Genomic DNA, 26,058 nt, shown 5'->3' with positions numbered 1-26,058 from the left:
ATGACTGCTATTTAGCATTGGCTTGGTGCTGGCGACAGGGCGCACCATCAAAACACAGAATACCTGTACCTGAGCAGAGGTGTTGCCTATGGATGGTGTTGCCTCATTGGCTGAAAGTCTAAAGCTAACATTTGGCATTGAGAACTTTTAAAAACTGACCCACAAGCTGCAGAGCAAACTCTTGGTTTTTGCTGGGTCTAGCTTATAGTCTCTGTGCTGTTGTAAATAAAATACACGTAGCTTGTTTTTGTGTAGTGAGAGAGATGACCCCAACTCCAGACAGAATAAGGCAATGAGCCAGGAAGATGTTGCAGCTCCTACTCCTCCATTACTGGAAATAATAGACTACTGTGAATAGGGAAGAACTGAACAGTACCTAAGTGCTTTGTAGCGCTTTGCCAGTTCTATTTTGCAAAGGTGCAGCTTGTTCATAAACACCTTCAGTCAATTATGTTTACAAACCTTTGTGGCCCAATTGTCTTTATTCCTACTTGTTTAATTTACTGAGTAATATTGTTGTGGAACTTTCCTTTAATAAAAGAGACTGACAAGCCAAGAATGAGAGATTATTCTCATGTTTATGTCCTTTATATATGTAGAGGGACTTCTTTTGTCTTTGTTGGAGAAAGTTCATTACCTTGTCAAATTTCCAGGAGGAGCTTTAAAAACTCCTTAGAAAAGGAGGCAAGAGAGTTTTGGGGTTTCTCCAGGTAATATAATGCCCAGAGCAATTGCCTAATTTGCCTTTAACTTGATCTGACCCTAGGTGTTCATAAAAATAATAATAATAAATAATTATATCATTTGTAATTTACATGGAATGATCTGGGTGATAATTGTATCTCAAAGCTACTTATTTCTCTCTGTGTCCCATGAATTCTTCATCGTCTTGGACTACAGGTGAAACTCGCAAAATTAGGTTCATTTCTTTCAGTAATTCAACTTAAAAGCTGAAACTAATATATGAGATAGACTCATGACATGCAAAGCGAGATATGTCAAGCCTTGGTTTGTTATAATTGTGATGATTATGGCGTACAGCTGATGAGAACCCCAAATTAACAATTTCAACTTTGGGGTTTTCATCAGCTGTACGCCATAATCATCACAATTATAACAAACAAAGGCTTGACATATCTCGCTTTGCATGTCATGAGTCTATCTCCTATATTAAACTCCAGTAGCTAATGAAAACAATTGCTTACATAAATGGACTTTTCCACAATATTCTAATTTTTCGAGTTTCACCTGTATATCGTAGTTGTCAACTGAATCACCTGAAGTAATTTTGCAAAGACCGGCTTTGGAACACGAGGAACATAAGAACCTGCCTTATGATGAAACATGCCATTGTCCATCTAGCTCAGTATTGTCTTCACTGACTGTCAGTAGCTCTTGAGGGTATCAGACAAGCAACAGCCAAAGTTCCCCCAGACCCTTGTTTTGCCATCAGGAATGTGGATTGGCCTTGTCAAGTGGGCTGACCAGGTCAGTCAGAGTGGTGTTTGAGAGCCAAAAGCTAGAAGCAGGAAGCAGTCTGGGCAGCTGAAATACAGAGGCTGGGGCTGGGGGAGAAGCAATGCAGTGAACCCCTACATCTTATGCTCAGGTTGTATATATGCATAATATAACAATATGCGGTAGCTTAAAGACACCACATTCTAAAAGAACTTAGGCCTGTGCTTCTATTTATGCTTCCGGGCACCCTTGTTGTCCTCTTTTGGTGTCTACCTTTCAGTCACTTTCTCTCTCGGGAGAGGTGGGTGTTAAGGTTGGAGTTAAGGCTGGAAGAACATGCCACAAAAGGAGTGGAGGTGATGGTTGTTTCAACTTTGGAATAGGGAAGATGGACCCTTTGGGGGGGGAAATCACTCCCACCCCCTTGCTTCTCTCTTATGCCATCTTGATACTGGACTCCTCCTGGAAATATTGAGGAGGCTGAAATCCGAACAGTGCGAGACAAATCCCGAGATCCGGCACCCCAGTCCCCAGGCATGAGTGTTCTTCTGAAACACAATAAGAACATATATATTTTTTTAATGCTATTAGGCAGGGGGTGCTGTATAGTTCAAATGGGGCATTTGGAGAAAACAAACCCAGTGCTGATGACTGCAGCTCTGTGATGAAAGAAGAGAGTGAAGCAGAGAGTTGAGGAAGGAACAGCTATATGAAAGTAATAATATGCCTAAGCGCCCAGTACACTTGTATGACAGATATTCGGTATTTTTTTGTTAATGAGGCACAGTCAGCCATTCATTCTGGATGCCAGGACTACAGAGTAAACACTTCTCAACAGAGAGATATTTTTAAACGCGTAAGATTCCATTATATTGTGCAGAATAAGTAGAACCACAGAGAACACAAGAAGGAAAGGGGGGGGAGGGACCTTCTGCAACAAATCTTTTGGGACTTCAACCCATCATGTTAGCCCCAGCTAATGTAAGATGAAGGAAATGCACATGCTTTAAAATCACATTATGAAGTAAACATTATAAATTGAATGCATATTTTTTGCTGTTATCCTCTGTCTTTTGGCTACTCTGCAACATGCCTTGAACATTGGTGGAACAGCAGCAGCAACAACAACAAGCAACAACTACTACTAGAAGGAAATAAATAAATTTGGAGAACATTTTCTTGCCTCTTGCATCTGGAATGTTAGGTGTACTTGTTATGACTCTAGAGTGCAATTCTTGTTTCTAGACTTTACACCTGTGTGTTCTGTAGCATATATGACACCTGTGTGTGCTGCTCTGATTTTTACAGATCCTTTTTGATTCGTTTTTTTATTGAATTTTAATTTCAAGTAAATTAGGAAAACCGAACTTACTGGTTGTTGCTTTTCACTTCATTGAGCCCTGACAACCATTTTGGAAATGGCTGTGGCCTGGACTTGTGATTATCCGATGATCTGAGATGGAGGTGAAAACCAGTTGCCCAGAGTGCTTCTTTGTGATCCTCTGATGCTGCATCTCAAAGCGTGCTCGGGAATGTTAAAAGTTTGAGCGGGGGTGGAGGGGAATTTGAGCAAGAGCAGTGGGGCGCCATCTTGCCCCAGTGATGTCACCTTTACAGATCTTTCTATTTAATGGAAGCACATTTCTCATCAGACAGTATTTATTATCCATAGAAGAAGAGTTTTGGATTTGATATCCCGCTTTTCACTACCCGAAGGAGTCTCAAAGCGGCTAACATTCTCCTTTCCCTTCCTCCCCCACAACAAACACTCTGTGAGGTGAGTGGGGCTGAGAGACTTCAGAGAAGTGTGACTAGCCCAAGGTCACCCAGCAGCTGCATGTGGAGGAGTGGAGACACGAACCCGGTTCCCCAGATTACAAGTCTACCGCTCTTAACCACTACACCACACTGAAGTAGATGAGCCACTGTGGCTTGCATAGGAATGGCGGAGATAGAAGCCACATTGCTGGGGGGAAGCTCAGCTCACTTCTGTGCCTACCCTGGTTCCTGTCCCACCATCACCAGCCACCGCCTTCTCTTGAAGGGCTTTTGCCTGGCTCATGCAGGTGGCATGTTCAGTAGCAAGCAGCTTTGGGGAGATGGTAGTCTCTCCTTTCCTTCTCTTGTGCCTAGCAGGGCACCAAGAGGGTACCAGGCTCGGGTAGCTCCAGGAAAATGTAGCTTTCCTGAGGACTACTGACATGGCAGTAACTCTGGGAGGAACTGTATTTCCCAAGGACTACTGAGACCTTGGCACCAGCACTCTAGTCTAGTGTGTTGGAGCAGAGCGTACCAGGCACCCAAGGAGGGAGGGAGAGACCTCCCTTGTTCCCTCTCTTCTTGCTGCCACCAGCTGCACCACCCCAGGTAAGTATGGTTGAAAGGTGACCAGCTCTCAGCCTAGCTTCTCCCTCACAGGGTTGCTGTGAGGAGATGTATGGAGATGGGGAGAACAGACATTTGATTTATTTGCTTGTTTATTTATAACTGCCTTTCCATTTACACATCACCTCAGGCCTTAATATATAAAAACAATAAAATACTGCATATCAATTCACACAGCAGAATCTAAATACACAATCTGAACAGAAAATGAGAAGCAGCTGTAGTAATTATCTTAGTAATTGCCCCGACGTCTGTCTATTGGGTATATTTTCATATTCTCTCCTGAAACACAATGATGTAGGAAGACAGGCCTTTATTAGGGGCGGTCATTCCACACCACCCCATGCTCTGGTCCAGAGTCATTGCAAATTGAAGCCAGAAGGATTCTTCCCTGCAGAGAGAGATTTCACCCTGCATTTTCTTTTTTCGTATACAGTCGTCTTGCATTTTACATGTGGGTTACATTCCAGGGACAGCTTGTAAAGCTGGAATCACATATAGTGGGGGGGTTTGGAAGGTGGGGTGTCCTGCAAAAAGTACAGTGCAGCACTTGAGTGCACGTTGGCTACTTTTAAGATCTCAGAGTTGCTTGCTGGACTCTGGGAAAACCCAGTACGGAAATAACTTTTTAAGTTCTCTGCCTTCCATGCATTTAATTTGTGCAATTTCAACTGTATCAAGTTGAAAGCGCACATGTTAGATGTGCGTAAGGTGTGAGTCGACTGTAGTGGAGGGTGGCAGTGATGTTGCTGGAAACCAGCTTTTCCCACTTGGGAACAATGCTCAGCATTTAGGAGTTAAGTATATTTTCAACTGTTATTATTCTCTTTATTTTGCAGCTACAGAGGGCATGGTGTGCAGCCATTTATGCTCAAGAAATGGATGTTGGGGGCCAGGACCAGACCAATGTCTGTCCTGCAAGCACTTCATCAGGGGAAGGACCTGCGTAAAGGCTTGTAATCTTTATGATGGGTAAGACATCCCCCTCTGCATTTTTTGTGCTTGCCGAGAAGTGCACTCATTATATTGAAATTTAAACAAGCATGTTGCTAGGTTCAGATTCCCATGTGAAATAATATTATCAATATTCATGATTTTCTGCTCCCAAAGGAATTTGCTGTTGCAGGTGAATGTCCCAAACAAACAGCAGGCAATCAATAATTGCTGGACACCATGTAGGACTCTTACATGATATCTAGTAGCTAGTCAAATGTGCCCATAAAATGGGAACAATATTGAAAAATAGCCCAGCATGAAGCGAAATTGCTAGCCCAGTCTGTGATTTGAAGGCTTGCTTACCTGATACTAGCTTTGAATTGGGAGACTGAGGAGCACGGCATGAAGCAAAATAACTAGCCAATCTTTTGAAACCAATAGTCTGGAACTATATGGAATAAGTGTGGGATTGATAAGCAAGAGCCCAGCACAATCTGAAATAGCTTCTTAGTACTTTTGTTATGAAATGATGAGCAACAGCAGCAAAAAAAATTGGATGCCTATGAAGTGATCCCAAAAATCTAGTGTTGGTATTTGGAAAGCAGAATAAGGGGACATTTGTGGTGGTTGGATGAATGCAGGTGTCTCCCCCACTCACACACAATTAGCATGCACACTTCCCACTGAAATGTGCACCATTTTCAGTGTGAAAGGGGGCAGGACAGAATGGAGCGGGTGTGGAACAGGATTGGAGTGGCGCCAGCTGAGGCAGAATGCATGTCCCGATGATGTGCTCTGCAGCCAGGAACGAAACCCCACATAAGTGGCGATTCCCCTGTAGTTTTGCCCATCCCTTGTTAAAGAAGCATTGTGTGATCCAAGTCATTTATGAAAGACGTTGAACAACAACAGGCCCAGGAGGGAACCCTGCGGCACCCCACTTGTCACTTTTTTCCCAGGGTGACGAGGAACCATTAATGAGTACTCTTTGGGTTCAGTCAGTCAACCAGCTACAAATCCACCCAATAGTTACTTTGTTCAACCCAAATTTTACCAGCTTCCTTGCAAGAATATCGTAGGGGACTTTGTCCAAAGCCTTACTGAAATCAAGATACATTATGACAACAGCATTTCCCTATTCCACCAAATTTGAAATTCCATCAAAAAGAAAGAAATCAGATTGGTCTGGCATGACATAAGTTGAGAAACCCATGCTGGTTCTTGGTAATCACAGTATCCTTTTCTAAATGCTCACAGACCGACTGTTGAATTATCTGTTCTAGGACCTTTCCTGGCATCAATGTCAAACTCACCAGTCAGTAGTTACCTGGGTCTTCCTTTTTCCTCTTCTTGAAGGGGACAGGGACCTCACCTGTTCTCCAAGAATTCTCAAAGATAAAAGACAAAGGCTCTGAAATTACACCTGCAAGCTCCTTTAGTACCCTTAGATGCAGCTCATCAGGCCCTGGAGCTTTGACTTCATTTCTAGTAGCTAGGTGTTCCCTTACTACCTCTTTTCCTATATTGGGCTGCAGTTCCCTCCTTACATCATTTATTCTGTTATCACCAGGTTGGGCACCGCTTACCTTTTGGGTGAAGACAGAGGCAAAGTAGGTGTTGAGTAGTTCCCCCTTCTCTTTGTCACTCAACAGCATTTCTCCATCTTTTCCACGCAGAGGACCTACCACTTGCTTGTTCTTCCTCTTCCTTCGGACATAGCCAAAGAAACATTTTTTTAATTATTATTTTCAACTTCTCTTGCAAGCCTAAGCTCATTCTGAGCTTTAGCCAGCCTGACTTTCCTCCTGCAACTGTTGGCTACTCGTGTATACTCCTCCTTCATTATTTCCCCTTTCTTCCGTTTATTATACATGCCCTTCTTAACTCTCAGCTCACTCTGTAAAGCTCCTTATGCAGCCACGCCAGTTTCCTTAGATGCCTCCCACTTTTCTTTCTTGTTGGAATTGTCTGCATTTGGGCCTTCAATATTTCTCCTTTTAGAAACTCCCATCCATCTTGCACTCCCTTCTCTTTGAGTAATTCTGGCCATGGGATCACACCCAGTAGCTCCTTCAGCTTTTCGAAATTGGCCATTTTAAAGTCCAGAGTGTGTGTCCGACGACACTCAGTTTTCCCTTACCTCTGTATCCTGAAACCCTCCACACCACAAAAAGTATATCCCCTACTTAGGGCTGATTTTTAGAAAGTGTATTTAACTTAAGTAGTCAACATGCTTCAATTAAGCATGCACTAAACTGCTTTTTGATGTGAGGCCTGAAAAAGAGATGTTCTATCCAGAGGATGCATGAAAGAAGTCCAAATTACCCATTAGCATCTAGTAATCATAGCCAATTTCCCTGAAAGATTTTCTTTTCAAAATCTGTAGCAAAAAAACCTTTTTGTAAAATCTACCTAGGTGTAATTTTAGAAGGTGTCCTTCTAGATATACAAGAACAACACTGCAGAGAATAAAGACTCCTCATGTATATCCAAGAGTTGAGTTTCAAGAAATTATAATTATATGCTTCATAATTGTCCTCCTTGGTAATGATGCTCTTCTGTGGTGCCCCCTCCCCAGCTTAACACTATTTTGTTGCCATTGCATTGCCAAGTCATACATCCTTATACAGTAATTGTTCTTCCAACATTAAACTGGGGTTCCATTTGTGCTTCCCATCCCATGAGAATATACAGAGCTTGCATTTTAACATAGTGCATATACTTTACAACAGAGGCGCGACTGTGTGTTGCCAGTCAGATAATACTTCAACACCTTCCTTTCGCTGCTTTCCCTGTAACTGAGGTTATTGACATCTGCTTCCCATATCATAAGGAAAGCAGGGTGCCCAAGGGGCTCAGGAGCACAAGGGTAAAGTGGTATTTTGTATAGCTATTTAGCTCCGTCCCCAATATATTTTATCTTATTGCTATGGCTAGTGGTTAATGCAAATAAAGTTTCTGTCTATCTACACAGGGCAACTTTCAGCATCCTCATTCCATCTGCCGCTTCTCTGCTGCAAATTGTCATTTATCCCACACTTTATAGCCTTTTAGTAGGAACTCCAACTCACCGAACTGAGTCTGCCACCAGAGTGTAGTTCAAGCCTTAGGCTAAGCACTGAAAGTAGGAAATTGGTGGGTTGGCTCTGTTTCTCCAGTTTTGCACAGAATTCCCACACACACACTGACTCCAAAAAGTACACACTGAAAACAGATTTACATTCAGATAGCTCTTTTTCTTGCCTGTCTCTCGGCTCATTCACCAGATCTTGCTGTTGTGCTGGGGGGAAGAAAAAAACAGATGAGCTCTGCATGAGCACTTCAAAACATTACAGTTCACAGACTGTCTGGAATCTCATCGTGTTTATTATTACTCATTCATGATAGTCCTTTTGTGCCTTCCTGAGCAGGCAAGCGCGCGTGGGCGGTGACGCATAGGGTTTGTTGTGATTGAGAAAATATGTTGGAAGAGAGACCCTCATCTTAAAACTGATGAAAACTGATAATCATCCGATGATTCATTTAATCTGTGGTTTGCTAATTGGTTGGTTGATTATTTATTTCTATGCCACTTAATATATTAAAAAAAATATCTCTAAGCAGTGTATAGAAAACTGAAGCAACAACAGACAACTTAAACAAAATATTACAAAAATACAGAGTCACTTATAAAAATGTTACATTAATACAAAGTTAAAAGGTCTATCTACACAGGGGTCCAGGTAAAGGACCCCTGACAGTTAAGTCCAGTCGTGAACGACTCTGGGGTTGCGGCACTCATCTCGCTCTATAGGCCAAGGGAGTCGACGTTTGTCTGCAGACAGTTTTCCCAGGTCATGTGGCCAGCATGACTAAGCCACTTCTGGCGAAACCAGAGCAACACACGGAAATGCCGTTTACCTTCCCGCCGGAGCGGTACCTATTTATCTACTTGCACTTTGACATGCTTTCGAACTGCTAGGTTGGCAGGAACAGGGACCGAGCAACGGGAGCTCACTCCATCGCAGGGATTCGAACTGCCGAGCTTCCGATCGGCAAGCCCTAGGCTCTGTGGTTTAGACCACAGCGCCACCTGCATCCCATAATACAAAGTTACTCATATATTTTTAAAAAATCAATATCATTTCATTTTCCTTTTGACACACCTTCCCTCTCAGCCTGCAGGTTCTAACCCAAGGTCTAAACAAACTCTCAGTTGACACACAAGTCTCATAACATTAAGAATTTCTGGAAACAGTGGGCATCACCCTAGTCTCTCATTCAAGACTTGCTTTTTATAGGCAGGCCCAAGGCGGATGGTGCTTCCTCAGGCTGCCCACAGGTGTGGCTCATTCAGTGGCATTCTCCACACCCAGTTCCAGGTACAGCAGGTCCAAAGGATGGGGAAAGGATCCCCCTCCACTCACAGCTCTTTCCTCACCCTGAATGTGAGTTAGGGACAATTATCCTTCTCTTCAGCACAAATCAAGGAAAAGGAAAACCGCCTGACTGCTGTGCATTTAATTCCTTTCGGGCAGGTGTGGAGAACCATTGGCCCAATGATGTTGGTGAAGGACAACTCCCATTGTCTGTGGCCGTTGGCCATGCTTGCTGGGAGTTGCAGTTCAGCAACATCCGAAGGGCTGCTTTAGGGCTCTTCCATATGTCAAGCCTTCTCCTCTTGTCTAAGCTGTGTGGAAAGGTAATATTGTATCAGGCAGTTGCAGAAATATCCCCACCCCTATATTCCTTAAAGCAAGCTGCATTGCCATGGCTGAGGGTTGAGTGCGTTGCAGTCCAGCACAACAGAGTGCATAGTTCAAAAGAGAAAACATTTTGGGGTTGGTAAAATAATGCAGAAAACAAGAAGATGGACAAGTATATGGGGCTCCAATTATTGCAGGAGTGAGGAACCTTTGAGGTGGGCTGTCCAAAAACAGGTTACAGGAGACAGGCTGCAAACCAGCTAGGTACTGGTCAGACATCAGCTGGAGAAAGGGTGACGGAGGACCAGTAGTGCACATAGTGAGAACTAACTTTTCCCACAGTGACATTACTTAGACTGAGGAAGTATCCAGACCCAAGAGTCTTTATACTGGGTAGCACCAGATTGATCCTCTCAGGCCAGTAGGATTGTGATCTATTATATGAGACACTGGCTGAAATAGCTTGCAGTTCCCCTTCTATCCAGCAGCCAGGGTGGTACAAGTAGCAGTGAACTGTGAAAGCTAAACAGTGTTATATCAGTTACAGGTAGGTTGGTCTGCCATAGTCAAAACAAAATAAAATAAAAAATTCCTTCCAGTAGCACCTTAGAGACCAACTAAGTTTGTTCTTGGTATGAGCTTTCGTGTGCATGCACACTTCTTCAGAATTGAAGAATGCACTGAAGAAGTGTGCATGCACATGAAAGCTCATACCAAGAACAAACTTAGTTGGTCTCTAAGGTGCTACTAGAAGGATTTTTTTATAGTGTTATATCAGCAAAGAGGAACCTGAGGCTTCTCAGATGTTGCTGGAGTAGCACTCCCATCCTACCTAATAGACCAAGCTGGCTGGAGCTGGTGGGCTCTCACAACATTGGGAGGGCCAATGTTTCCCCAGCCCTGCATCATGGCATGATCCAATAATTGGTGCTCATAGTGCCTGACTTGTGCAAATATCTTCTCCAGACTAGCAGAATTCTAACAGAATGGGTGTGTGTGTGTGGTTTTTTTGGACTAGGAGCCACTAGGAGCCAGTGTGGTGTAGTGGTTAAGAGCGGTAGACTTGTTATCTGGGGAACCGGGTTTGTGTCTCCCCTCCTCCACATGCAGCTGCTGGGTGACCTTGGGCTAGTCACACTTCTCTCTGAAGTCTCAGCCCCACTCACCTCACAGAGTGTTTGTTATGGGGGAGGAAGGGAAAGGAGAATGTTAGCCGCTTTGAGACTCCTTCGGGTAGTGAAAAGCGGGATATCAAATCCAAACTCTTCTTCTTCTTCTACTTCTATCCAAGACCTAGCATTTGAGTTATCCGTCTAATGGACACTCACCAGGGATGGGAAACTGAGTGGGGAGACAATATTAGTCTGCTTCAGCCATTGTCCCAGTGTCTCCCTCGCGTTGCAACAAACCTATCTAGTATGCAAAGAGGGGTTTGGGAACTGAATGGGCAACTGTTAGGCCAGTCCAGGTCCACCTGGTGTTAGGCAGAGCCATTGAAACTGTTCTCAGGATGGAAGGGCAGGGGTTAATAGTCCTACACAATTCCCATCCACAGCACCATGTTAACACGGATGGCAGTTCCAAATATATGAATTCAGAGGAAGCTCAGAGATAATTCTGTGTAAATAGCATTTGGATAAGGCTTTTTCTTCCCTAGAGAAAATAATAACTTGTGAGTGTTGTTTAAGCTGTAACAAAAAAGTTGTCAAAGTTACAGTTCCATGAGATGGATGAAACCATTCTGGCTGACTTTAGACCAGTAGTGATCAAATTCATCACAGCCTTTAGCAGCCTCTTCAGGATCTGCAAAACTTGCCTTTTTATTTAGGTGGGTGCTGTCTCCACTTTTCCATGCACAGAATTTCACACACTACACGAAATCTCTCAGTATCCTTGCTTTTAGGAACTGTGAACAAAAAGCAGGGGCACATCTTCATTCTCAGTCTTCTCAGCCGTCAAGCCACCAATATTTTTTTGTGAGAAGTAAATTGGATAAAACCAGAGAAGAGATTGGTTTGGTAGAATCATAGATTCATAGAATTGTAGAGTTGGAAGGGACCCCAAGGCTCATCTGGTTGCAATGCAGGAATCTCAGGTGAAGATGAGTGGCCTCACTAGCAGAGCAATAATGTTTGCATCAGAAATTGAACCAGACCAATTACTGTGTCGACCCTCCAGCATCTTTAACCTTCCTACTGTTTCCACAGGGAATACAGGGAGTTTGCAAATGGTTCTGTCTGCGTGGAATGCGACCCTCAGTGTGAGAAGATGGACAACAGGAGGATCACCTGCCGGGGACCGGTGAGAACAATCTAGAGGCAGCAGGATTATACCATAACAGTTAGCTGCTACATATACCTTATTCATATATATATATAATGGTTAACTATTCCAAATGGCTAGTTGTAAACTCCAAAACATAACAACAAATGTGTTTTAAGTTTTATATTAAGGGTTTTTTTTGGGGGGGGGGGTTGTTGTTTTGCTTTGTTATGTTGGGAAACAGGGCTGGATGAGTGTTAGCTTGCATCTCCTTCAAAGAAAGAAAAATAAAATCCAGTACAAATTATTGAATTGGGGGAAGGGAGCAGTGCATGGGAAGCCGACAGTCCTGCTGCTTTTCGAGGGCTCCAATATGAGCAATAAAAGTAAAAATGCAGTTGATCCCATGAAGAAACTAAGAGAACTTGTGCTTCAAAGAAAATTGGGCACTACATTTGTTTTAATAATAATAATAATAATAATAATAATAATAATAATAAATAATTTATCATTTGTACCCGCCCATCTGGCTGGGTCCCCCCAGCCACTCTGGGCGGCCTCCAACAGATATTAAAATACATTAAAATATCACAGGTTAAAAACATCCCTAAACAGGGCTGCCTTCAGGTATTTTCTGAATGTCAGATAGTTATTTATCTCTTTGACCTCTGCTGGGAGGGCGTTCCACAGGGCGGGTGCCACTACCGAGAAGGCTCTCTGCCTAGTTCCCTGTAGCTTTGCTTCTCACAGTGAGGGAACCGCCAGAAGGCCCTCGGCGCTGGATCTCAGTGTCCAGGCAGAACGATGGGGGTGGAGACGCTCCTTCAGGTATACAGGACCGAGGCCATTTAGGGCTTTAAAGGTCAGCACCAACACTTTGAATTGTGCTCCTCAGTAGCTCTTGGGAAGCTCCACAGTGGGGAAGAGATTTGAACACTCTGGTTCCTTTTGTCCGTGCAGGGAGCAGACCAGTGCACCAAGTGCTTCCATTTTAAAGATGGCCCCAATTGTGTCGAAAAGTGCCCTGATGGTGTACAAGGGACAAACAGCTTCATATTCAAATATGCTGATGAAGACCGTGAATGTCACTCTTGTCATCCAAACTGTACTCAGGGGTAAGCTTATATACTTTCAGTAATTGCCATTTCCCCATATTTCCCAATGTTTGCTTAAAATATTGCTAATGTGTGTTGTTATATATTTTTTAAAATATCTGCAAAATAAGAAATGTGCGCTTGCCTGCCTGTCTTAATTTTCCATTTTGTGGATTGGGTTTATATTTGTAGATCGGATTTTATTCACAATATGAGTCTGTGTGAATCTGTAGGTATTTGTGCAATATATACATAGAGCCCGGTACATTCTAAGTTAAGCATTTTGAGACGCCGTGATTTCACTGGAAATGCGAAGCTCATGCTTGACTTTGACTGGGTTGTACCATAGAGTGAGAGAGAGAGAGTGTGTGTATGTGTGTAGGTTGCATGCATGCCAGTGTACAAAATGATACTTTAAAATAGTTTATTTTAATAATAGAATTGTAGAGTTGGAAGGGACCCCAGGGATCATCTAGTCCAACTGCCTGCAATTCGGGGATCTCAACTGAAGCATCCATGGCAGATGGCTATCCAAACTCTGCTTAAAAATCTCCAATGTGGCAGAGTCCATCGCCTCTTGTGGGAGTCTGTTCCACTGTCAAACAGTTCTTACCGTCAGAAAGTTCTTCCTGATGTATAGTCAGAATCTCCTTTTTTAAAACATGAAGCCATTGGTTCAGGTCCTACCCTTTGAAGCAGGAGGAAACAAGCTTGCTCCATTTTCCTTGATATATTTGAAGATGGCCATGTTCAAATATATCAAAGGATGTCATATAGAGGAGGGAGAAAGGTTGTTTTCTGCTGCTCCAGAGAAGCGGACACGGAGCAATGGATTCAAACTACAAGAAAGAAGATTCCACCTAAACATTAGGAAGAACTTCCTGACAGTGAGAGCTGTTCGCTGCCAAGGAGTGTGGTGGAGTCTCCTTCTTTGGAGGTCTTTAAGCGGAGGCTTGACAGCCATCTGTCAGGAATGCTTTGATGGTGTTTCCTGCTTGGCAGGGGGTTGGACTGGATGGCCCTGGTGGTCTCTTCCAACTCTATGATTCTATGATTCTGTGATCATATCTCCTCTCAGTCCTCTTTTATCCAGGCTAAACATACCCAACTCATGAGGTCCCTGAGATCAGTAAAATGCTGTGTATATTGATAGCGCCATTATAAATGCAGAAGTCAGTTTTTATTAGAATGTCTCTGACCTTTGAGATTTTATAAAAATGTATAAAAATTACGCCTTTCACTGGAATATCAATTCACTATTTTTTCCTTCATATACCACAGCTATACAGCTACTAATTTAATAAAGTGTGACCAAAATAGTTTGTTTGATGAAAAATATCCCCATCTATATCTGGAAAACAACATAAAATTCTAAGCTTTCGCTTTTAGGCATCTGTGATTACATTTCCGCTTCAGTTGTTATGTTCCAGTGGCTAGTGTTTAACACTTCTCCTCTAAACCTATTAAAATGGCTCTTGTTTTCTGTTGAATGCCCCTTGTGAATGGTGTACATTTGTGGATGAAGCAACCCCAATACAAATACAGAAACTCACATTCATATTTATTTATGAGCTTTCTCCTTTGGTTCTGAGTACCATAATTCAATTGGTAATGTTTGCTGAGCATGTCATGGGACATTGTTAAAAATAAAGGACCTGCTTCCAGAAGACTTCAATCGGATGCTTTTCGAAGGATAGTGCTTGTGGCTGAAGAACTGTAATATTACTTTCTGAATGAACCATTGAAGACACACATACATGCACAAGCAAGGTGGCCCAGATCAAGCAGACTGGGCTTGCTGATTGACCCATATTTCACTGCATAATCTTTCACCCTTTTTAGCAGCATCTGCCCATAGTGATATCTGGGATATCCAGAAAGCAACATTGGTCTGTGGCAGAACACTACCTGCTATATAAATAGCTCATTCAGTGCTTAGCATTATACGTAGTAAATTGACTTGATTCAGGGTCTTCCTGAACATAACTTGAGTTAAGACACCTCCATCTTCAGACTGACATGAATTATGAAGACTTCCCTAGAGACAAGGGAGAGGAAGCTTGAGGGGATAGCAGAATCATGGCCATCCCTTCCATTTTCCCTATCCTTCTCATCAGCTCATTTTCCCTCTTCCTCTCCCTCCCAGTCCCTAGAGAAAATTGGTCTCTAAAGGAGAGGGCTATGAAGAAACAATGAACAAAGCAATGACAAACCTAGACAGCATCCTAAAAAGCAGAGACATCACCTTGCTGACAAAGGTCCGTATAGTTCAAGCTACGGTTTTCCCAGTAGTGATGTATGGAAGTGAGAGCTGGACCATAAAGAAGACTGATCGCCGAAGAATTGATGCTTTTGAATTATGGTGCTGGAGGAGACTCTTGAGAGTCCCATGGACTGCAAGAAGATCAAACCTATCCATTCTTAAGGAAATCAGCCCTGAGTGCTCACTGGAAGGACATATCCTGAAGCTGAGGCTCCAATACTTTGAGAAGAGAAGACTCCCTGGAAAAGACCCTGATGTTGGGAAAGATGGAGGGCACAAAGAGGAGGGGACGACAGAGGACAAGATGGTTGGACAGTGTTCTCGAAGCTACTAACATGAGTCAGACCAAACTGCAGGATGGAGTGGAAGACAGGAGTGCCTGGCGTGCTCTGGTCCATGGGGTCACAAAGAGTCGGACACGACTAAACAACAACAAAATGAACATAGAAAACAACTGATAAATGGGACCAGCAGCTCTATGGTCCCAGCCAGCTTTCTCTACCCATCTTTGGAGGAAAATGATCTACAGTCAGAGCCTTGCTTATTTTTTACACGATATGCATTACATGTAGCAAAGACTCTAAATCAGAGCATATTCAAATGTCAATGTTCAGCATGCAGAATACAGACTTTAGCATAATCATAAAGAAACCTGGCACTGCAACAGCTGAAGCAATATGAGCTGTGAACATTTAATATGGGCCACTTGAGTTAAAGATGGTTTCTCTGCAGTGAGCCAGTTTGGGTATGCCCAACCAAAAGCAAGAGGCAACAACAGCAAAATCTTCATCCTGTAAAATAATCATTCACAAGAGGCTTTTATTGTTTTGCAGCTAAAATTAAACCAGTAAATTATTCAATAAAATGTTGATGTCAACAGCTGTTGCCATTCAAAATGAGACCTTTTGCTGTTTTTGCAAATCTAATTACAACAGAGCCATTAGGGAAATGAAAGTAAGATCGCAGAGACACTGCCAGAATCTGTTGTAGAGGCATCTTCCATTTGGCCCTTTAGAATCTGGGTTATATAATAAGAAAATTGGGAGTACTATTGGAACGAAGCAATGGAACAGATATGGGGTGAGAGAGAAAGTTGTTGAAAATTTCTAATGGTGTCCTCCATTAACAGAATACGTTTGTGTAACGTGTAAATACTACATTTTAACTCAAGATGGAACTGTGACATTGCAAACTGCTCCAGGTAGCTTAGCTAAGATGTGGAATGAAGTGAAAACGCTTGGTCTGCTCTTCACTTGCTATGAGAGAGGAGATTATGTGATTTCATGCAGGACATGAAATAATAATCTTTTATTATTAAATATAATAATAATAATAATAATAATAATAATAATAATAATAATAATAATAATCTTTTATTATTCCATTGTGGAAAGCAGTGGGAATGCTTCATATAGTGATAGTGCTATGCAAAGTTTTTTTTTATCCATTTATATAGGTAGGCTCCTAAAGATTTTACTGGTTCTGCTCCTATGCCTTAACTACAGCTTGACATGTAGGTATTTAGCTGGTGAATTTTTCTCTCCCTCCTTTATTTCTATGATGTGGGGAGTGGAGGAGAGAATAACTTACTAAATTTCTGCAGTCTGTTGAGCATACGAGCAGCACCAGGAAAAAAAATTGCTGGCCAAACCCATTTGTAAGTTGAAATTCAGTCCTTACAATCAGACGGACAGCGAAGGAAATTTCTCCAGGCAAAAGTAATATTCTTCAATATGTTGTGTCATGAATTATTTCTTTTGCTGGAGCTTCTGGAGGCTATGGAGAATGAAATGTGTATCCCTCTTCATAAAGGAGCACATGGAACAAATCCCCCAGTTTTGCTGCTTTTGCTACAGCAATCTTTGTTTTGCTAGCCCTTCCTATAAGAATTCACACATGGTTTTTCTTAAGACTGCCAAACCATGAAAAATGACAGCATTAGCAGTAATTTTGCCAACGTTCTCTTTGCCTTCTCCGAAACCCCTGGAAAATTACCTTCTGTAGCAGGTGGTTTGGCTTTGGTTCAGTGAAATGTGCTCCCTGACAACTTCCTGATCTTTGCATTATTAAAAGTAAAACATGATATCTTGCCACCACTCAGAATACCCTAGACTCAGATGAACAAAGAGGCAGCTAAAAATATATTAATCTTATAGCTAAACGAAACAAAACAAAAATACAACAAGGTACCACACAGCAGGACTTTCCTTCAAACTTTTATGAAGATTGCTCCTTATATTAAATGCACTTCTGTCACTCAGTATTAATATTAAACTGAGAGTGGTCATAATGAATGCCCCAGATATCTAGATTTAATGTCTCATCTGCCAGGCACTCATTTAGATATGCCCTGAGACAGAATTAGTATTTTCCCTCCCTTTTTTCCATTTTCCAACTCATAATCACCTCCCCCCCCCCCCCCGCAGCTTCCTGGCTTCACAATAGAAATCAGCTCTTAATGTTTCTTTCCTCCCTGTACAAAGCAAATGGAAATAATATCAGCAGTGATCAGAATGTGATACCTGTTTGGTTATTTGGCCCACAGTAGGAATGGTTGGAATGCTACTTTATGTATTATTATTTACCAAATAATTACTCTCCTTCCGCATGTGTATGTCTCAAGATGGTGTACAAAAACAGAAGAAATACAGCTTTAAAAAGCACAAAAAATAGGAATAATTTCAGTTAAACAGGAACAATGATTTATGAGTAGAGATTCTTGAGGAATTTTATATTTACAAGTACTGACCTGATCTGCACTTACCAGCAAACTCAGTGGCAGCACATGGCATGCTAAAGCGAATTCTGGGGCCATGTTGCTCCAGTAGGGTCCACAACCGTCAACACCAGGTCCAGCAAGGAATCCCATTTTGTATTTGCCTGGCAAAGACAGGGGCACCAGGTTCCTGTGACTGACCTTGCCCCTGCCTCCATTTCAGTTCTCCCAGAATGTCGGAATACGTTTCACGGATCCGCCATGGATTCATATTTATTTGGTTATTTTATAAGTTTTTCGAGGTCTACTTTTGGTATAATTGCGCGTGAAAGTGAAAGTGAAAGCATGAATGAATAGTGTGATTCACTTACAAGATTAATCCGCCTTTATTTTGTAGATCCGGTCATGTTCAAAGTTGTTAATGAGCGTTAAACTTGCTTCCCGCCCTTTTGGAGGGCAGCAACAGTGATTTTATTGGTTAAAGTACTAATGATGATGTCACGTTTGTTCCCTAATAAAAGGCAGAGGCACCCCGCTTAGGAGAGAGTAGTAGCACGAGACCGCACGTTCTTTAGGAGAAGTTCGTTTATGTTCTTTTAGTTGGGTTTTAGTTGAAGTCAAGTTTAGTTTAAGGGACTAGGAGCGGGCTGGACGGGTTGGATGGGTTTTTCTTTTAGTTAGAGTTAGATCGCGGAAGATCATTCGGTTTAGCCTTAGTTAGGTTTTCTTTAGGTTAGCCTAGGGTTAGGCCCGCGGAAGATATTTCGGTTTTAGTTTATTTAGTTAGCCTCGCGGAAGATTGGGCGCGCAGGGTCTTTAAGCTTAGGAGAACTTAGCTTAGGGGACGAGCCTACGCGGGTTCTGCCGAAGCCACTAAAGATACAACCGGTGTCTGTCTTCCTTTGGGGTTAACGGGGGAGTAAAGTAAAATTTTTAATTTTCTGTAAATTGGTCCGTCTATTCAGAGTCAGGGTACATGTTTTATTTTACGAGGCAACGTTTCTTTAAAGAAGGCAATTAGGAACTCACACACCACCAGAGTCTTCAATTGGCTTACTCATCATCCTTCAGACTGTGAGGCTTGGCCGGCGACCGTGCTCAAAAGCACGCGGAACGCTGGCCACTTTCCCCGCAACTGGTACCTCGTGCATAACCAATCCAAGGCCGTGCACGAGGAGCTCCAGCACCCAAACCCCGACACCAGAATGCACTGTTGTATGTAAGTACAGCACGGCATCTGAAGGAATTCAAATGGTGGCAGAGGTGGGTTGAGCCACATAGAATCATAGAATTGTGAGCCCACTGCTGTCCTCACTAATCTCTTCCTGTATCACTCAGATGAAATATATTCTAAAATGCATATTTTGATAATAGAAATGCATTTTTGAGAGAATTTGATCTAAGAATTTAAATACAGAAATACCACATTTTTGGTGGGGTTTTTTATTTTAAAAGATCAAATTAATGAGGAAACGGCAGTACCCATCCCCGCTTCCAAATCAGTAAGTTGATTCCCACTGTAGCCAATAGTAAAAAGTAAAGGGTAAAGGGACCCCTGACCATTAGGTCCAGTCGTGGACGACTCTGGGGTTGCGGCGCTCATCTCGCTTTACTGGCCGAGGGAGCTGGCGTACAGCTTCTGGGTCATGTGGCCAGCATGACTAAGCCCCTTTGGCAAACCAGAGCAGTGCACGGAAACGCCGTTTACCTTCCCGCCGGAGCAGTACCTATTTATCTACTTGCACTTTGACGTGCTTTCGAACTGCTAGGTTGGCAGGAGCAGGGACTGAGCAACGGGAGCTCACGCTGTTGCGGGGACTCGAACCGCCAACCTTCTGATCAGCAAGCCCTAGGCTCTGTGGTTTAGACCACAGCGCCACCCGCCAATAGTAGCCATTTCAAATGATGAAGGAGGTCTTCTCTCCTTGTGCCACTCAACAGAACAGCACTTAAAAAAAACCTAGATGCTAGCATTTCATTCAGGAATGTCCAATATAGTATATCTATCACCCTCAATAAAACTGTGCCAGCTCCTCTCTGTTCTGCAAGTCTGTGTTTTTCCAGCTTTTCAGTGGATTTGCCCTGGATGCGCAGGAGAGCTTTTCTTTCATTACAGCACTTGAGTTCCTCAGCCAGCCAGAAATGCTGGATGAGATGGGCACTGTGTGTGGAAAGCTGTCACCAAAATACATAGGCACCCTTTGAAACCCATCTCAGATGTTTTGTACTGTGGGCACATTTCAAGAATAAAAGGAATGTGAGCATTTTGAGAACAATGACTAAGGAGCACATTCCATCACCTCGCAGTGCGCAATGTTCTCTCTCTCTCCTTTACGTGTATAGATCAGGTTAGATCAGGGAAGGTACTCAACAGAAGTAGGAGGGGTGTTTTGTTTTGTTTTGTTTTGTTTTATTCTTCCTTTATTCTGAAGTGTGTGTTTCTTTCTAAAGAAAATGAATGTACAAAACAGAAGAAGGCTCCGTGCATTTAAATCGAAAGGTTTTGTCAATTTAGACAACAGGTGAGGTCCCAAAAAAAACGATGCAACCATGTTCATGAAGCTTTGAGAATATGTGAAGCAGAAAAGCGAGAAAGACTCCAAGGTGAGAGATTCCCCTTATGCGCCAGCCAGCCAGATCTCTAGATGGCTAATGGACTCTCCTCCACGCTCTGCTTCTTTTGATGTGCTGCAGAAGAGAAACTGTAGAAATTTGCATCCTCTTTCATTATCAGCACAGTTTTATGGGAACTGCAGAGAGGGCATGTGAAGAAGAAATATTGCCAGAAGGTCTGTGGCTGGATGGAATACAAACACTTGAAGCCCAAAACAACTGAACTGCCATGAGCCCATCTGAATCCTCTTCCTTTCCTTTAATACCCGGAGTGGTCTTTAAAACCACACCTCACACCCCAGAGGAAGCTTTCTTTTCCGTGGCTGCTATAATTTACCCGGACCTAGTTTCTGTAGGATACAGTTAAGTTCATCTATTAAGTCAACTGCAGCCACCTGTTTTGGCAGTTTTTATGCGAAAAATAAAAACAGGAGTTTTGTCAAATGAAAACAAGGTAAGAAATGAAGTGGAAAGAACAAGGAATCTGCCGGTGGCTAGGTTCATTGCACATTCCCACTCAGATTGCTATCTAAGACAAGATTTTAAAATGGATTTAGTTGTGTGTCTCTTGTCTTTTAACCCCCTGCTGCAGTCACTAATGACTGTCTATCGATCTGCTGGATTAAGCAACTGCTCTGAGAAAATAGCATTCGGTAGGTCTCCCACCTTAGCCATGTCTTTGGTCATTTCCGCAATGCCACGGCGAACTGTTAGAAGGTAAGTAGCTCAAGAACCATAGCCTGGCCGGTCTCATTTTCTTCTCTGTTGCTTGTTATCTTGCATTGAAAAATGTTCCCAGCAGTGATTTCATGACGACTTGGTTAATTCCGAGAATGATAACCAACTGCCTGGACCAAGGCAGAATACAGAGTCTTTGTTTCCCTGCCTGCGCAATGGCTAATGCATGTTTTTTTCTCTCTCTTTCTCCTTCCTTCCATCGGGATTTGCTGCAGGTGCATAGGCCCGCGCCTCGAGGACTGCATTGGTTTCATGGATAGGTACTTGCCGAGCACTTGCTCCTCTTGCCACACCTTCCATGTTCCATGTGTGGGCAAAGGCGCTTGTGTGTGCATGGCCCCTGTGAATGGCGAATGATATTTTCTGTTCTGTAATTGCCTGCAGGTGTAGAGGCCCCTCTAGTCATGACTGCATTTACTATCCGTGGACACGCCAGTCCACTTTACTACAACACGCTAGGTAACATCCGTCATCCCTGCTTTTTTGTTCTTCTTCTTCTTGCCCTTTTCTATATTTTATACAGTAGGGGAGAATCGTGCTAACCAGTTTGCTCAGCTGGAAAATGGATAGGCCAGTGTGCTGATTGATTCTTGTCTGCAAACTCCTCACAGGTTACTCAGAATGCTTAAGGTAACTGAAGCACATGTAAAACTGAATACAGGAAGATATAGATGCACCGTATCTTCACCATAGTCTTAAATTGATTACCTAGAAAACCCAGTCATTTTGTGAGGGAGAGTGCAGTGGTACCTCAGGTTACAAACTTAATTCGTTAAGGAAGTCCGTTCTTGACCCGAAGCGTTCTTAACCCAAGGCGCGCATTCCCTACATACGCCTCCTGCGGCCCCGGAAGCGGGTTGCGGTCATATCCCAGGGCAAAGTTCTCAACCCGGAACACCTACTTCCGGGTTTGTGGAGTTCGTAACCCGAAGCGTTCGTAAGCAGGACTGTTTGTAACCTGAGGTACCACTGCAGTGGTCCATGGGGAGCTCTAAACCTTCTTGTCAAACTTCAGTACCCAGGATTCTTGGGCAGAGGGGACAGTCGCAACAGCAAAAAAGAAATGTAAGTTTGTGAGTATTTCCCTTTAAAAAAAAGAAATCTATATTTATTGAATTTGAAATTGGACACTGATAACATGAAAAACCGTTGTCCCCTCTTATTCCCTGCCCCCCCCACAATACCAAACATAAACATAGCTGGTTGATACCAGCTTTTACAAAATATGCAAAGTTCAGCTGAGTTACATAAATATTTCCTAATTTAATAAATCTATGATAATTATCTGTTCGGTTTTAAAATACAGTTGATTCTTTCAGAGAAATTGCAACATTTATTTTCCTATGAAAATTATATAAACCCTTTACTAATAACGTGTATCCAGCAATTCAAACTGGTTAACATGAACTCCTGGTTCAAGCATTCTTTTCTAACCTAAAAACTAATTGTTACATTTTTATTTTCATTTAAATCAACATCACCTCATAAAGAATTGTACCTAGTTCTCTCTAGTTTGTCTTTCAGGGAGAAAAGTAATACAAATGTCTAGCTCAGTGTATGTTTCTGAAAACGTCTCAATATCATTGGTTTGTTTATTTAACTAATAATTGTGTGTGGTTTTGAAGGACTGGTGCTACCAAAATAGAAATTTGCCTAAAGACTATATATGGTGATTCTGGTACCATATTTGAATTATGTGTTAAGATCATACAGCAGCCCTGGCTATTGCAAATCATCAAGAAGCAACACATATTTGTATTTTCAAGAGAAATTTCAATCAAATGTATTGCAGCCCTTGAGTGAACTCATTGTGCCATCATATATTTCCTTCCTGGCACACAGAGAGAGATCCTGCACGGGGGGCGTAGAAAACAGGGCAGGTGGAGTGAGTGTGGAATGGGACTCGACAGATATATTTTCTGTGTGTCACCCAAAGACTTTTCCTCTGCTGCAGATGAACATAATTGCTTAGGCTTGCAGTCCTATGCATTGGGGATATATCCTTGTGGACGCATCAGTGCTTACTTCTGAGCAGATATGCTGCAAAGCTCCTTCAGGTGTCAAAAAGATTGCAGGCATCCCAGACTGCTGGTTGGATTTGATCACTTTTGTTTTCCTGATTTAAGGCTGGGATCGCATGAAGTCCCCTAAAGATCCCGCTATTGTCAGACTCAGCCAAACATATAATTGTCCGTTTAGAGCTTGTAATCGCATTGTAATTTCACACTAGCGTATACCAGCATATAGATCTGGTGCAGACTATGGGCATGAATAACTTCCTAATTGTCTTACTCACTTGTAACACTAAGGAGCCAGATGTTGCTCAGTTCCTGCCAGTTGAAAATTCCCTAGCATAGGGCAGTTGGCACAGAATGGCACCGTCAACTCTAAAACCAGCTTAGGAAGCACATGCCAAGGAGAACAGGAGAGAGCAGGACTCTGTGCCAACGTTAGTTGGCAGTGCTTGTGTGAGTTGGCAGATGGGTTACAGCCTGCTCACTGTTGTTAGCCACCCACCTAGCTGCCCCAAGATTTTCTATTGTACTTTTCACAGTTGTTTCTGAATGACGACGCTTCATTGCACTGGGAAAAGGCTACATTACCACACATTCTCTGAAAACCGTGATGAGAAAATTAGTACTGACTTGCATGGACTGTATGGCAGTGCAGCCTGGCATTCTCAAGAAGCTGGAGCTTCAGTTCTCAGACCATCTTCTCTTAACCTCCAGGGAGTTTTGAGCACTCAATTCCCTTTGAATTCCCAACTATTGGAGAAAGGCTAAAGTAGGAGGTGGGGCAGTAACCATGAAAAAGCTATAATTCAGCAATTAAAATAATTTATAATAATTGCTCAACTTTAGAATACAGTCTTGAGCATCAGAAGAAACGATACGTAACTGTGTGTTGGGTTTTAGGTTATGTTTTTCACTTCTGTTTCAAAGGAAATTCTGCCACTAGTTCAGCATTTCCTCAGAGAAATAGGGTTGGGTGTCATCAGTATGACGACAGCACCTTACTACATAAACCAGATTATCATATCTAGCAATTTCGCGTAGATGTTCAACAACCAAAACTAAACAAAAGTCACCCACAGAGTCTTTTTTTTAGGAGTGGCCTCAAAGCCACATTCTTTGATGCGCTTGAAGCCACTTTCTGCCACAAGGAGGCATTTGATATTCCACGGACCTGGCCAATTCACCCGCTCCTGCTTGATGTGAGGAGGTTTTAGCCTGCTTCCTTCCAGGCATCTAGGGCACATCCTGCTGAAGTCAAATGTTGAAGCTGTTTGCCACAAGAAAACCAGCATTCGTTTTTCCCATTTCCACAGCTCTTCCAGGGACAGACCATTTGCTGTTGTATTCAGACAACCAGTTTTACAAAGTTAGCATGGATCAACACACACTGGGGTTGGGGAATGAGGCCAGTCACATTAACTGGTGGGGCAATGACTTCGTCCTGAGTAGGGCAAGATAGAGGGCAGATGAATTAAAAATCCCTTAATTCCTGGGTCCAGGATACCTTAAGGATTGCCTGACTCATTATATTCCAGCCCAATCACTGACGGCTTTGGGGGGTGTCACTGTAAGTGGTCCCCCAAGGCTCAGATGCACTGCTCATATCCCCTGAAACTGTGTGTTCAGTATTCTGAATTTTATGGAACTTGTGGTTGAGGTCAGACAAACCCCCTTGCTTTTGAACTTCCACTATTACTGAAGCCTCTCTCTTTTTTCAGCAGGCATTTTACATAAATTCTTATTTTATATTTTTAACTGACTTTGTTTTATATTGTTACTTGTACATGGCTTAAAGACGATTGCCATTAAGTTGTATACAAATTGTCAAAATAACTAAAGAAAAGATTGACTAGGATGCCTCTAGTATATAAAACTCACATGCAACACGAAGTGTTTCTGGTCCACTTACAGGTGAAACTCGAAAAATTAGAATATCGTGGAGAGGTTCATTTCTTTCAGTAATTCAACTTAAAAGGTGAAATTAATATATGAGATAGACTCGTGGCATGCAAAGCAAGATATGTCAAGCCTTTATTTGTTATAATTTTGATGATTATGGGGTTCTTATCACCGTACAGCTGATGAGAACCCCAAATTAACAATTTCAACATTGGGGTTTTCATCAGCTGTGCGCCATAATCATCACAATTATAACAAGCAAAGGCTTGGCATATCTCGCTTTGCATGTCATGAGTCTATCTCATATATTAAACTCCAGTAGCTAATGAAAACAATTGCTTACATAAATGGACTTTTCCACGATATTCTAATTTTTCGAGTTTCACCTGTATATGTGCAATAAAGGCAGCTGTATCTCACAGTTAGAAGGCATACGAAACTTCATATATGCACATATAAACTGGCTTCCTTACACCAAGCCAGACCATTGTTCCATCTGCCAGTACTGCCTTTCCTACTCTGCAAAGCCCTGGGGAGAGCAGGGTCTTTTCTAGCCCTCCAGTCTGAGACCCTTTTGCAGTGTTTGTGTTTGACGGCTGAGGTGTGACCCAACCTTCTGAACAGATCATAGGTGGTGACTACCTGACACTTTAGAGTAAGCACTTGGGATTCTGTACTGTAGTTTGTTTTCTTGCTTTGCATTTTACTGAGCACCAAAATGAAAAGCGTTGGGCCAGATGCATGGCAAACTGTGTGTGGTACAATATTCAAAACCAAGCAGCATGATTGTATTTGGGGAAAACATTGCCAGCATTTCAGCTTTCACAGTAGGCATTCAAGGTGTAATTAAGAGCAAAAAAATCCTGTAAGCCAATGTGAACAATTTTCTATTTTCCTGGTAGATGAACAATCATAATATGGCAGATGTAGTCAGCATGGGGAAGCTGTGTTTTTAATATTTCCTGGTGTAATCTGATGTATGTACTGATTTACA

The 26,058-nt window shown here is 42.5% G+C and overlaps 1 protein-coding gene across 6 annotated transcripts in view; it reads left to right on the top strand.

Moving 5' to 3' along the window:
* The window catches only part of ERBB4 (erb-b2 receptor tyrosine kinase 4), an 828,249-nt gene that overhangs the window by 631,515 nt on the left and 170,676 nt on the right, over nt 1-26,058 (top strand). For 2 of the 6 annotated variants that reach the window (XM_033170891.1, XM_033170908.1), the window contains exons 13-17: nt 4,683-4,815; nt 11,672-11,765; nt 12,687-12,841; nt 21,366-21,410; nt 21,535-21,609. In XM_033170891.1, the coding sequence (XP_033026782.1) occupies nt 4,683-4,815; nt 11,672-11,765; nt 12,687-12,841; nt 21,366-21,410; nt 21,535-21,609 (502 nt within the window). The remainder of the gene's footprint in view (nt 1-4,682; nt 4,816-11,671; nt 11,766-12,686; nt 12,842-21,365; nt 21,411-21,534; nt 21,610-26,058) is intronic. The other 4 variants (XM_033170926.1, XM_033170900.1, XM_033170934.1 and 1 more) reach the window with 2 other exon arrangements.

The sequence above is a fragment of the Lacerta agilis genome, chromosome 1 (genome assembly GCF_009819535.1).
Source record: "Lacerta agilis isolate rLacAgi1 chromosome 1, rLacAgi1.pri, whole genome shotgun sequence".
Lineage (NCBI taxonomy): Eukaryota > Metazoa > Chordata > Lepidosauria > Squamata > Lacertidae > Lacerta > Lacerta agilis.
Note: the sequence above shows the minus strand (reverse complement) of the source record. Positions and strands in the feature narration are given on the sequence as shown.